Consider the following 13565-nt stretch of genomic DNA (forward strand, 5'->3'; position numbering starts at 1 on the left):
GTGGAGACTTACAGTGAAAGCCAGATGGTGCTGTTACATTTACAAGGTTTGCTGAGAAGCATCGCCGTTTTGCGAATGCTTTCATTCGACAGAATCCTGGCCTGTTGGAGAAATATCTGCTATGATGCTAAAGATGTATTTGACGGATTTGAATTCCAACACAAGAGAAAACAAGTTGTCCAAGCATCTAACAACACTCGGACAAAGCATTGTTGATACATCCTATGCTGTTACCTGCAAAGCATAACCAGAAATTCAAAACCATGTTCAAGAATAAATTACAGGTTGAATGAAATCATGCTTTAAGTAGTATGCAAGATAAACCTGGAAGCTTCATCACACAATCGATTCCACACAAAAAAAAGCGACGGAAAATACGTTCAGTACAACGTCTTAGGCAACGTTTTTGAAGTCTACTCCAAGTACATACACTCTGCAAATGTTTTGCATCGAGATCTAAAACCAAGTAATTTACTTCTCAATGCAAACTGTGATCTCAAAATATGTGACTTTGGGCTTACCAGAACAACCTCTGAGACAGACTTCATGACAGAATATGTTGTGACTCGTTGGTACAGAGCCCCTGAATTACTACTGAACTGTTCAGAATATGTTGCTGCTATTGATGTATGGTCAGTTGGTTGCATTTTGATGGAGATAATTAGAAAGGAGCCTCTATTTCCTGGTAAAGATTATGTTCAGCAGTTGGCGCTCATAACTGAGTTGTTAGGTTCACCAAATGAAGAAGATCTTGGATTCCTCAGAAGTGATAATGCAAAGAAATATGTTAAGTAGCTTTCGTATGTAGAAGAGCAACCCTGATCTATCCCCACTGGCAATTGATCTTGCTGAGAAAATGTTGGTTTTCGATCTCTCTAAATGCATAACCGTTGATAGAAGCAAGATAACAAAACTTCGGTACGGCTTGATCTTGAGCTTGTGCAGAAGTGGAGTTGATGCAATTGTGCAGAATACAACAACAACACAAAATCAGTATGGATTTCGAAGAAAAAAAAGAAGAAAGCAAGTCCTATTTTCGTCTAAGTGGGTTCACAGTGGTGAAACCTTTCTCACCGGCGGTAAAATTTCACAAACAACCCAAAAGAAGAATTAAGACAAATTCAAGAGGAAAGTACGTGGTTCATATTACCTTTTCCAGATCAAACGTCAAATAAGGCAGACAAAGCTGAAACACCTTAAAGCACTTCCAAGAGCGTTCCCTTTTGGATCTCCATAGCCAGCTCAAAAACCCTAACGGGATGAGTATAAAAGGGGGCGGATACTGTAAGGAAAGGGAGAGGTTAGAGAGCGGCGACGACGGAAAAAACCCTAGAGAAGAGAGAGAGGTTAGATAGCGGCGACGGAAAAAACCCTAGAGAAAAAAGGAGACAGCGGCGAAAGAGAAGAGAACCTTAAAAACTTTGAGGCGAAGAGAGGAAGATCCAAGCATCACCATCGCCGCCGAACCACCGCCGAAGGTGAGCGTTCTTGTTTGATTTTATTTTGAAGCCATGGTTTTTGCATTTAGAGTGAGAATAGAGTATTGAGAGAGAGTATGGTGCGAGAGGTTGAGAGGACGAGTGAGATTGAGAGAGTGGAAGCTGTCTTCGTGAGGAAGACGAACGAATATTCTGGATTTGTTACACTTTCTTTCATTTCCTTTTATTTATTTTTAAAACAAGCATTTAAAATCTAATTAAAGCCCACCTATCTTTTGGTTTTTTCTTGCAATTTTTTATTAACTTTTGTCTGCTGGTATTAATGATGATTAAAGTGTTGTTATTCCCACCCAACAGTCAGGCGGCTAGGGTTGATCTTTGGGATCCCTCTCACCATTTTTTGTGGGCTTTGGTTAGCCCAACAGACCATTTCGTTCTAGTTTCTTTATTTTAATTTATCTATTCTTGTTTATATATTTAAGTTGTTGTTAAGGTAACAAATGAACATAAGTGGCTGAGTGGAGAGGAAGCAATTTCACTTTCTTTAGTGGGATGGGTTCAATACTTGGAATTAGCATATCTTCCTTGTTTTCATTTTTGTGCTTGCTGTTTTATTTAAATCTTTTATAACTTCTTACTATTTACCTTACCATTTTTGTACCTTGTTATTTAGTCCTTTTTACGCTTGTTGATTTTATTCTCTCCGATTTAATCTTTTTAATGTGTTGTAAATAATTTGTTTATTTATTTATTTATTTCGTCCGGTTTACTTTCGGACATATTCTCCACGAACTTATACGCCATATCAACTTAATTGACCAACACCTCAAACATTCACATTAATCCTTCTATTCAAACGTATCTTCTTTATTAAAATTTGAAGAAAAAGATTATCCTGGATGGAATATCCAGTTATAATCCCGAATATAGGGCTCAAGCTGTAAGAGCTTGTAAGCCCTATATATTCGTCTTCTCTTCAAAATACTTTTAAATACCGAAACTTCTTTTCTCCGTAATATTGGAAAGAAATAGACTGCCTGGGTGGAATGTCCAGACGTAGTCCCGAGTATTAGACCCAAGCTGTAAGAGCTTGCAAGTCACAAGTACTTGTCTTTCAAACTCCAAAATACTTAATTCTTATCTTAACACTTTTTCAGTAAAGACGGAAATGGAACATGGTGGATACCGTGCACTCCTGAGATTAAGATTCGAGGTGGATGCCTCGCCTATCTTGGCTATCGTTGGGTCGGTGCGAGAACCTTACTTAGAGTAGATTCTTGAGAGGATGTTGTCGCTCGGCAAGTAAGTTGCCGTAAGCTTCGATATTTTCTTTGGGATCCATGACTCTGAGAACCATTTGTAGAACCTTAGTTCTTTGTCCCAACTAGGAAAGATGGTTGCGTAGTGTGGGTCTGCGAGATGAATTTCTCGTTGGATCGATGCGAGAACCTCACTTAGAGTAGATTCTTTAGATGGAGTTGATGTCCGGCAAGTAAGTTGCCGCAGGTAGTAAACAGTCTAATGGATCCATGACTCTAGGGACTTTTTTGAAACCTTAGATCATACCTGGTGAGAACCATGTTCTATACGAAGCAATCAGACTTATCTTTGCCTTAAGCCTATTGAACTTATACAAAAAATGCATCACATTCATCCACATACATTGCATCAACATCATAAAAAGCAAGCTCTTAGTTGTCTCTTATTTGTTTCAGGAATTGAGAAATTGAAAATGACAACTTCAAGGAGACACACTTTCACACTTAAGTACAAGGAACCTAAGCTGGACAGTCTGAAGGGTTTGATCTCTGATTTGACTCTCAGCAGACGTGATAAGTTCGGAAAAGACTATGGGAAAATTTTGAGTCTTCTGACTAATAAAGTTGACTATGGAATTATCGGCTATTTGGCACAATATTATGATCCACCTCTGCGCTGTTTCACATTCGTTGATTTCCAACTAGCTCCTACTTTGGAAGAAGTTGAGAGAATCGTGGGTCTCAAATTGAAAGATTTCAATCCATTTCGAAAGCTCGAAGAAGAGATCGGCCCAAAGAAGATAGCTTCAGCCCTAAGTATCAATGTCCCGACTGTTCGAGACAATTAGGTTGAAAAAGGGGGTTACGAAGGTTTTGCCGCGATGTTTTTGGAAGATTTAGCTCTGAAGTTCAAGAAAAGTGGAAATTGGAATGCATTCTATGCTGTGTTGGCTTTATTGATCCATGGGATTGTGCTCTTCCCAAATGTTGAAAAATTCGTGGATCGGGTAGCCATAGAAGTCTTTCTCTTTGGCAATCCAGTACCTTTTCTCTTAGCTGACATTTACCATGCCCTTCACGCTCGACATGAAAAGAGGGGTGGAACTTTGTTGTGTTGTGCTCCTTTGCTTTATACTTGGTTCATGCAACACATGCCTGAAGAAGGCCCTTTTGTGGCAAAAGAACTTAAGTCTCCTAAAAAATTAGCTTCTCTCACTGCAAGTTCCATCAGATGGTATATCCGAGAGTGGGAAACCCCAAATATTATAGTCAGCTGTGGGGAATTTCCTAATGTATCGTTGTTGGGTACCAAGGGTTGCATCAACTATAACCCTATGTTATCTTGAATGCAACATGATTACTCCATGGATGGTCCTCCTAACGCAAAGGACTTACAGCCGTTTGTGCTCTTTGACATCCAAGCAAGCAATCCTGACGTAAGAGCAGTACGAAAGGCTTGGTTAAAGGTTATTAGGAAGGGTAAAGAGTTTGGAAAAAGAAACATTCTCGCTAGAGAACCTTACACTCGATGGGTGAAAGAAAGAGTTGGGGAAATCCATTTGCCATTTATCTTAAAGGCTTCAGCCTTTCCCAAAACTCCTGAGCCCAAGCCTATACTCCCTGAGGACATGGAGAAACTCACTACTAAGGTTAAGGAGCTCGAATTGGAGAATACTAAATTACGAATTCAGATGAACCGAGTTATCTTGGAAAATCAGAATTTGAAAGAGGAACGTAAGGGAAACGCCCAAGAACTTGAGGATAGTAACAAGAGAGCCAGGCTATTGGAAGACCAGAAGGACGATCTTGATCATATCCTTATAGGTTCCACATCAGTGATCCGAACCAGGAAGGAAGAGCTCAAGAAAGTTGAGTATAGGATCTGTGAGTTAGGGAGAATGTTGGATAAATCCCTTATGGATAAGAAAGAAATTAAGCTCGACTTTGAGGCACAAATCCGTGAACTGAGGGACACTCTGAAGAAATGCAAGGAAAAGTTGTCTTGCGAGATACTCCAAAAGGAAGAAGCTGAAAGAAACTGTCACCATCTCAGGTACCAGTTGGAAGAAGCTAATAGGAGGTTTGCAGTTTTGGAGAGCCAGGAAGATGATGCAGCCTACTTGCTCCTAAAGAATGATTGTGTGTACTGGAAAAGGTTGTATAGAGAGGCTAGAGCAACCTTAGATGAAGATCAACAAGTCATCAAGAAACTCCAAGAGCTCTATGTTGAATGGAATGGCAAGTTCCGCGACTTAGCTAGGTTTGTTAACCTCAACATGTTGGAACTCCCAGAAAAACTCCAGGAAGCGGATTGGTGTATGTGTCCAGAAAACACGCCTCCTCAAGTTTTCAATTTCGTCAAGTTTATCAAGAAATTGATGAAGGAGCTCACCACAGATCTTGCTAAGATCATAAGAGCTGAGACAGAGCTTAAGTTTACTTGTACTTGAATTTGAATTATTGGTGTTTAAATCTTTTTGTATTCGAATCATGTGTACTTGAAGTTAAATCCTTTTGTATTCGAATTTGATTTTAATTAATGGAAGTTGTCATTTTGGGTCTCAATTATTACGTGTTATTCTTATTTAATATATTCTAACATTGCTGGAATAAATAATAAAGATAACTAAGAGCTATGCACAAAATTCACCCATAACATTGCACTCATGTCATTCTTCAAACAAACAAAGGAAACTCATTTTTGTGTCTTCATCAGTTCCACACTGAGTCCTCAACACCACTACTACACCAGAGCCAGCGCTCGTCAAAGAATGGCAAATCAAGAACAAGAATTGGAGAGAGTAAGCTCAGAACTCGAAGACCTACGAGGAAACATGGGTCAAGTCATGGAGATACTACAAGTCATTAGGGCCAAGTTGGAGACCCAAACGACGGTCGTTTCAGAAATCACCGGTCCTACGATTGAACCTCAACCTGCGAGGACAATACCAACCACTTGACCATCATATGGTTTACCTCCCGGTTTCACACCTCCAGTTGAAGGTGCCCCTGGTTTTGCACAATCCGCTCAGCAAACGGTTCCTCTACCAACTATCAATGAAACTCATCCAGTGGTGCACACATTCGCACCACCTCTCGTTCGTGCACATGTGCAACCTTACTTTGAGGATCAACAACATGCTCCGGACTTTTCGGACGAAGATGATGAAAGGCATTAAAACATAAGAGGGATGAAAGAGAATTTCCAGATTCTTGAGAAAAGGTTAAGAGCTATGGAAGGTGACCAAGTTTTTGGTGCTGCTGCTAAGGAGATGTGCTTAGTGTCAGGTCTTGTGATTCCTGCAAAATTCAAGACCCCAGATTTCAATAGGTATGAGGGCCACTCATGTCCTAAAAGTCACCTTATTATGTACTATCGAAAAATGGCCGCGCACGTAGAGGACGATAAACTTATGATACATTGCTTCCAAGACAGCTTGAGGGGTGCTCCCTCTAAGTGGTACTTAAGCCTTGATCAAAGTAGAATTCGTTGTTTCCAAGACTTATCTGATGCTTTTATCCAACATTATAAGTATAACATGGATATGGCCCAAGATATGAGGCAATTGCTCAGCATGTCCCAGAAAGATAACGAGTCTTTTAAGGAATATGAACAACGATGGAGGGAAGTGGCCTCGCAAGTCGAACCACCCCTTGCTAAGAAGGAGTTAGCAGATTGGTTCATGGATACGGTAAAACCTATGTTCTATGAAAGGATGGTGAGTAGTGTATCTGCCAGCTTCTCTGATTTGGTTGCCGTGGGCATAAAGGTCGAGCTTGGATTCTAGAATGGAAAAATGATAACCACCTCTGAAGCATTTGGTAATAATGCCAAAACATTTCCCGAAAGTTTTCAAAGAAAGAAAGAGGGTGAAACAAATGCAGTGACAACCAGTCAAAGGAGGAGTCTTTCATGGAAGAAGCAACATCAATTTGCTCAGCAGCAACCAACTTATCCAGTGCAGTATGTTCAACAACTGTATGTGGCAGCAGTCACACCAAATTTCAATCAATCACAAGCTCCTGTCTATCAACCTATTCAACAAGCACCAGTATACCAGCAAGCACCTACGCCACCTGCTTATCAACAGCCAAGGGCACAGGCTCCCCGTCCATAAAATATTCCAAATCAAAATAGGGTACAAAGAGGTAGACTTCTGTTCGCTTCAATCCCTATGACATACACTGAGTTGTACCCATCGTTACTGCGAAAAGGGTTGGTGACTCCCAGACCTTTGGGTCCTCCACCAAATCCCTTACCTCCATGGTACAATCCAGATGCCCATTGTCCTTTCCATGAGGGTGCCCTTGGGCATGATTTAGAGGGATGTTATGCTTTGAAGCATATTGTGCGAGAGCTGGTTGAGAAAAAGATTCTTTCATTTCGAGATATCGGACCCAACGTACAAAGTAACCCTCTGCCGGCGCATGGTGATGTTAATGCCATTGAGGATGCTTCTGATGGTTGTATAATCAAAAATGTGGAAAATGTTAAAACTCCTTTGCTAGCACTTCATGCAAGATCGGTGGGAGCTAATTTGATTAATACACGCCACGACAACTGTGAAGAATGTGTCGTTCATCCAAGGGGATGTAAAGTGGTACGAAATGACATTCAAAACTTGATGGATCAAGGTGTTTTGCAAGTTTGTGGTCCTACAACAAACGAGGAAGTTTCAGTCATTGAACCCGTTTTCAATCTACCAGAACCGTTTGAGATAACTTATCACAGAAAAGATGTTGTTCATCCATCACCCGTGGTAGTTTGTATGCCCCCCCCTTTCCTTTTGAAAGCACCAAGGCGGTACCCTGGAAATATGACATAATTGTGGTAGATGGAGTGGTAGATGAAAAACCCAAAGCTGCTGAGAGTGAGAAAGGCTGGGAGAATGTTGAGACCGATATCACTAACATCGCAGGGACGAGCAGGATGACCCGCATCGTTCGGATTTATACTCCCAATATTAATATAAACCCTCAAGAACCAACAAGGGAAGATGCAACTGCAAATCCTACCCCAGAGTACGAAGGGACATAACCGGCAGTGCAAGTTGATGAAGCAAGTGAATTTCTAAGAATAATAAAGAAAAGCGACTACAAGATAGTTGATCAGTTACATCAGACACCGTCAAAAATATCTATCTTGTCTTTGCTTCTAAATTCCGAAGCTCATAGGGAGGCTCTACTGAAAGTGCTTGCTCAAGCTCACGTCACCCAAGATATAACGGTTGGCCAATTCGATGGGGTGGTCGCCAATATCACAACCTGCAACACTATAAGTTTCAGCAGTGAAGAGCTACCCAAAGAAGGGAAGAATCACAACCGCGCCTTACATGTATCCATAAAGTGCCAAGAAGATGCTCTGGCCAGAGTTTTAGTTGACACTGGATCGTCCCTCAATGTTCTACCAAAGAGGGCACTTGCTAAATTATCTTACCAAGGTTCGGAATTGAAACCTAGTGCACTTGTGGTAAAAGCATTTGATGGTTCTCGGAGGACAGTAGTTAGGGAGGTAGAGCTACCAATCCAGATCGGACCGCATCTATTCCCCATCAATTTCCAAGTCATGGACATAAATCCCGCTTACAGCTGCCTTTTGGGACGTCCATGGATACATGCTGTTGGGGCAGTGACTTCTACTTTGCATTAAAAAATGAAGTTTGTTGTCGATGACAAGCTCGTCATTGTCTCGGGTGAAGAAGATTTTATCATCAGTCAACTCTCCTCTTTCCGTTATATCGAGGCTGATGAGGATGCCTTAGAAACCTCTTTCCAAGCGCTTGAAATATCCAATGCCACACTTGCAGAGGTTAAGGATCCTATTGAGAAAACCAGTTTGTTGTTCGCCTCTTTGAATAGTGCAAGGTCAGCAATTGAAAGTGGAGGCCCTGCAGGTTGGGGGCAAGTCATCAATGTCAGCGAGAAAAACGATCGTTTTGGTTTGGGGTACAAGCCTTATGCTAAGGGAGAAGCCCTGGTCCCTGCAAAGGACCACGTGCAGAGGATACAAGAAGTTTTCCTGAGCACAGGATTTATCCATGGAGATCAGGTTGGTGCAGTTGAAGATGACACCGAAGATGGAGAAGCATCAAATCTGATATACCGGTGTGAAACAACCCTAACAAATTGGGAAGCGGTTGAGATTCCAGAAGTTTTTCCTGGGTCAAAGTAATTGTGTTTTCCTTTGTTTTTGAAAATCCTTAGCTTTTCCCAAGGCTAATGGATCATTTGTAGGGCCCCTTTAAATTTCAAAATCATTATGACAAATAAAGAGCATTTTGTTCAAATTCTTATCATTCATTCATTTGTTTTTCTTTCCTTAAAATGGCAATCCTTTCAAAAACTACAAAAATATTTTTATTTCTTTTGCATTTTATTTCCATTTTTCTAAAAAACCATCATTAAAAAACATGCAGAATAATCAATAAACCAGTTGAATTCGATGACCCCACTACTTCCTATAACTTTGAACTCCCCATCTACCAAGCAGAAGAGGATAGTGAGGAAGATTGTGATTTCCCTGAAGAATTGGAAAGGCTACTCGAGCACGAGTCAAAGGCCCTTCAGCCGCATCAAGAACCAGTGGAAACAATCAACCTTGGCACTGAAGAAGATAAGAAAGAGGTCAAAGTTGGGACTACACTTGGGGCAAGCATCAAAGAAAGATTGATCAAGTTGCTACAAGAATATGTAGATGTATTTGCTTGGTCGTATCAAGATATGCCAGGTTTGGATACTGATATTGTTGTCCACAAGCTACCACTACAGCCAGATTACCCTCCAGTTAAGCAGAAGCTCCGAAGAGCAAGACCCGACATGGCTCTCAAGATTTGTGACGAGGTGAAACATCAATTTGATGCCGGTTTTCTAGCAGTTGCAAAGTACCCTCAATGGGTAGCTAATATTGTACCCGTACCCAAAAAGGATGGCAAGGTCAGGATGTGTGTTGACTACAGGGATCTAAACAAAGCTAGTCCAAAGGACGATTTCCCCCTGCCACACATTGACACCCTAGTAGAAAACACTGTTAAGTTCACGGTCTTCTCCTTTATGGACGGATTCTCGGGTTATAATCAAATTAAGATGGATCCAGAGGACATGGAAAAGACCACATTCATCACCCCTTGGGGAACATTTTGCTACAAGGTAATGCCATTCGGTCTCAAGAATGCTGGGGCAACTTACCAAAGAGAAATGGTCACTCTTTTCCATGATATGATGCATAAGGAAATTGAGGTTTATGTAGATGATATGATTGCAAAATCTCAAAGTCAAGAGGATCATATAAATCACTTGCAAAATCTATTTGAGCGTCTTCGGAAATTTCGACTACGGTTGAATCCTGCTAAATGCACCTTCGGTGTTCGATCTGGGAAGTTGCTTAGTTTCATTGTTAGTCAACGAGGAATTGAGGTAGATCCAGACAAGGTTAGGGGAATACAAGAAATGCCTTCTCCACGTACAGAGAAAGAAGTTAGAGGATTCCTGGGACGTTTGAACTATATCTTTAGGTTTATATCTCATATGACTGCTACGTGTGAACCTATATTCAAGCTGCTGAGAAAAGATCAGGCAGTTGAATGGAACTCTGACTGCCAAATGGCTTTTGAGAAGATCAGACAATACCTGCAAGAGCCCCCTATTCTAATTCCACCTGTTCAGGGGAAACCACTCTTTATGTACTTAACTGTGCTCGAAAAGTCAATGGGATGTGTGCTGGGACAACATGACGAAACCGACCGAAAGGAGCACGCCATCTACTATCTAAGTAAGAGATTTACCGATTGTGAAACCCGATATTCACTCTTGGAGAAAACTTGTTGTGCTTTAGCATGGGCCGCTCGTTGTCTAAGACAATACATGATTTGCCACACTACTTTGTTGATCTCAAAAATGGATCCAATAAAGTATATCTTTGAAAAGCCCGCTTTAACTGGAAGACTCGCCCGTTGGCAGATGTTACTATCTGAGTATGACATCCAATATGTATCTCAGAAAGCCATTAAAGGAAGCGTGTTGTCTGATTACCTGGAAAACCAACCCGTTGAAGACTACCAGTCGTTGAAGTTTGACTTCCCTGATGAAGACATTATGGTAGTAAAAGATTGTGAAATTCCAGGACTTGATGAAGGACCTAAACCCGGATCTCGGTGGAAGCTCATGTTCGATGGTTCCTCCAATTACATGGGGGCATGGCGTAGGAGCTGTTCTATTGAATCTGAATGGTGGATACACTCCTTTCACAGCAAGGTTATGTTTTGATTGCACAAACAATATAGCAGAATATGAGGCGTGCATCCTAGGCATTGAAGCAACAATTGACCTCCGAATCAAAATACTTGAAGTATGTGGAGACTCAGCCTTGGTGATATATCAAGTCAAAGGAGAATGGGAAACCCGTGATACCAAGTTAATCCCATATCGTGCCTATGTCATGGAACTAATAAAATACTTTGACGAAATCACTTTCTATCATATCCCGAGAACTGAGAATCAAATTACTGATGCTTTAGCTATGTTGGCTTCAATGTACCAAGTTAGATTCCTTAATGAAGCGCCTCTCATTCAGATCGAGCGGAAAGTTGAGCCTGCCTACTACCAGTCGGTTGAAGAGGAAGCCGATGGCAAACCTTGGTTTCACGACATCAAATGCTTTTTGCAAAATCAAGAATATCCAACAGATGCAACAACCCTTGACAAGAAAACATTGAGGAAGTTAGCATCCAAATTCTTCTTAAGCAATGGTGTGTTATACAAGAGAAATCACGACATGATTCTGCTCAGATGCGTGGATGGACGTGAAGCGGACCTGTTGATCAAGGAGATTCATGAAGGATCCTTTGGAACTCATGCCAATGGGCATGCCATGGCCAAGAAGATTTTGAGAGCTGGTTATTACTGGTTGACCATGGAGTCCGACTGCTTCAATTATGCTAGAAAATGTCATAAATGCCAAATCTATGCCGACAAGGTACACGTACCTCCGACCCTACTAAATGTTTTGACGTCACCTTGGCCTTTCTCAATGTGGGGCATCGACATGATTGGCGCCATCGAGCCTAAAGCTTCCAATGGTCACCGCTTCATCCTGGTTGCCATTGATTACTTTACCAAATGGGTAGAAGCTGCCTCTTACGCTAATGTGACAAAATAAGTGGTTGCACGGTTCCTCAAGAAGGAGATCATTTTCCGTTATGGAGTTCCAAGCCGGATCATCACAGATAATGGGACGAATCTGAACAATAAGACCATGAAAGAACTATGTGAAAGCTTCAAGATTGAGCACCATAACTCTTCACCATATCGTCCAAAGATGAATGGCGTTGTTGAAGCCGCTAATAAAAACATCAAGAAGATCCTGCAGAAAATGGTGAAAACCTATAAGGATTGGCACGAAATGCTACCCTTTGCACTGCATGGATACCGGACTTCCGTCCGCACTTCAATAGGGGCAACCCCTTTCTCTTTGGTATATGGGATGGAAGCAGTTCTACCAATTGAAGTGAAGATACCTTCAATGAGAATCCTGATGGAAACCAAGCTAGAAGAGGCTGAATGGATTCAAAATAGATTTGATCAGTTAAACCTCATTGATGAGAAGCGAATGACTTCTTTATGCCATGGACAGTTATACCAGAAACGGCTCAAAAGGGCTTTTGACAAGAAAGTACGTGTTCGGGAATTCAGAGAAGGAGACCTCGTGCTTAAGAAGATCTTGCCAATACATAAGGACTCACGTGGGAAGTGGACTCCCAATTATGAAGGCCCATATGTTGTGAAGAAAGCTTTCTCCGGAGGTGCCTTGATTCTCACAACTATGGATGATGAAGAGCTCTCACACCCCGTGAACTCTGATGCAGTTAAAGAATACTATGCTTAATAAAAACCCGCTAAGTCGAAAACCTGAAAGGGCGATTTAGGCAAAAAAAAGGGTATCTCGGTGGACCGAAAACCCGAAAGGGCGGTCCAGGCAAAAGTTAGGGATTAAAAAAAATGGTAACTCGCTAAGTTGAAAACCTGAAAAGGCGACTTAGGCAAAAAGGAGCGTCCCGGTGGGTTGAAAACCCGAAAGGGCGATCCAGGCAAAAGTTAGGGGCACAAGGCATAAACTGCATCAGTTGTTACTGATTAACATTGAAGAATCTGAGGCGGAAGATCAATCCAGTTACTCCCCTTAGAAGCAAGGTTTTGGGGAATCATATCTATTAGGGATGTTAGTGGTCACTGAATTCAACATAAACCTTTCCTTATTGCCATTTTCCAAAAATTGTAACATTCCATGGAGCTACGCCATTTGTGTGCTACCATTCTTGAATAAAATACAAGTTTTGCCTGTTAATCATTGTTAATTGTGTTTTTCTATGTCTTTCTTTGTTATGAAAAGTGTCATTTATTTGTTAATAATGAAATTTTGAAACTTGAAAAAGAATTTGAAATTTAGTGAAAGGAACAAAATTACTTTGATATATGTGAAAATCAAGAGAAAATCATTTGTTTTCCCGAAAGTCTCAAGATTGCACAAATATTCCTGGGTCACCAACAAAAAATCTCCATGGAACACAATTTATTAATCCTCTGGAAGGATGGGACTTTGGTTATTTATAACTGTCAAACATGATAGATTCTCCTCTGGATACGCCTGTTAGTTGTACGAGTTTAAGTTATTGGTGTTGAGGAATCAGAATCCCTGTAAACAGTCCCTACAAACTCCCAGTCTGCCTATTATCAGCATTGCATATCATGATCATTCACATATCATGCATAAAACAAAGATTAAGTCATGCATGGTTCAAAGTGTACTCTGTACCCATGTGTGTGACCCCTTCGGTCCCGTTGTTGATTATTATCCCTTGACCCAAAGACCAGT

General features: G+C 41.1%; 1 protein-coding gene across 1 annotated transcript; it reads left to right on the forward strand.

Moving 5' to 3' along the window:
• The first annotated feature begins 546 nt into the window (after positions 1-546).
• Positions 547-3546, forward strand: LOC127131220 (mitogen-activated protein kinase 13-like). The gene is made up of 2 exons (XM_051060153.1): positions 547-766; positions 3155-3546. The coding sequence occupies exons 1-2, from the start codon at positions 547-549 to the stop codon at positions 3544-3546; spliced, it is 612 nt and encodes a 203-aa protein (XP_050916110.1).
• Positions 3547-13565: the final 10019 nt, after the last annotated feature.

This window comes from Lathyrus oleraceus, chromosome 3 (assembly GCF_024323335.1).
Source record: "Lathyrus oleraceus cultivar Zhongwan6 chromosome 3, CAAS_Psat_ZW6_1.0, whole genome shotgun sequence".
Lineage (NCBI taxonomy): Eukaryota > Viridiplantae > Streptophyta > Magnoliopsida > Fabales > Fabaceae > Lathyrus > Lathyrus oleraceus.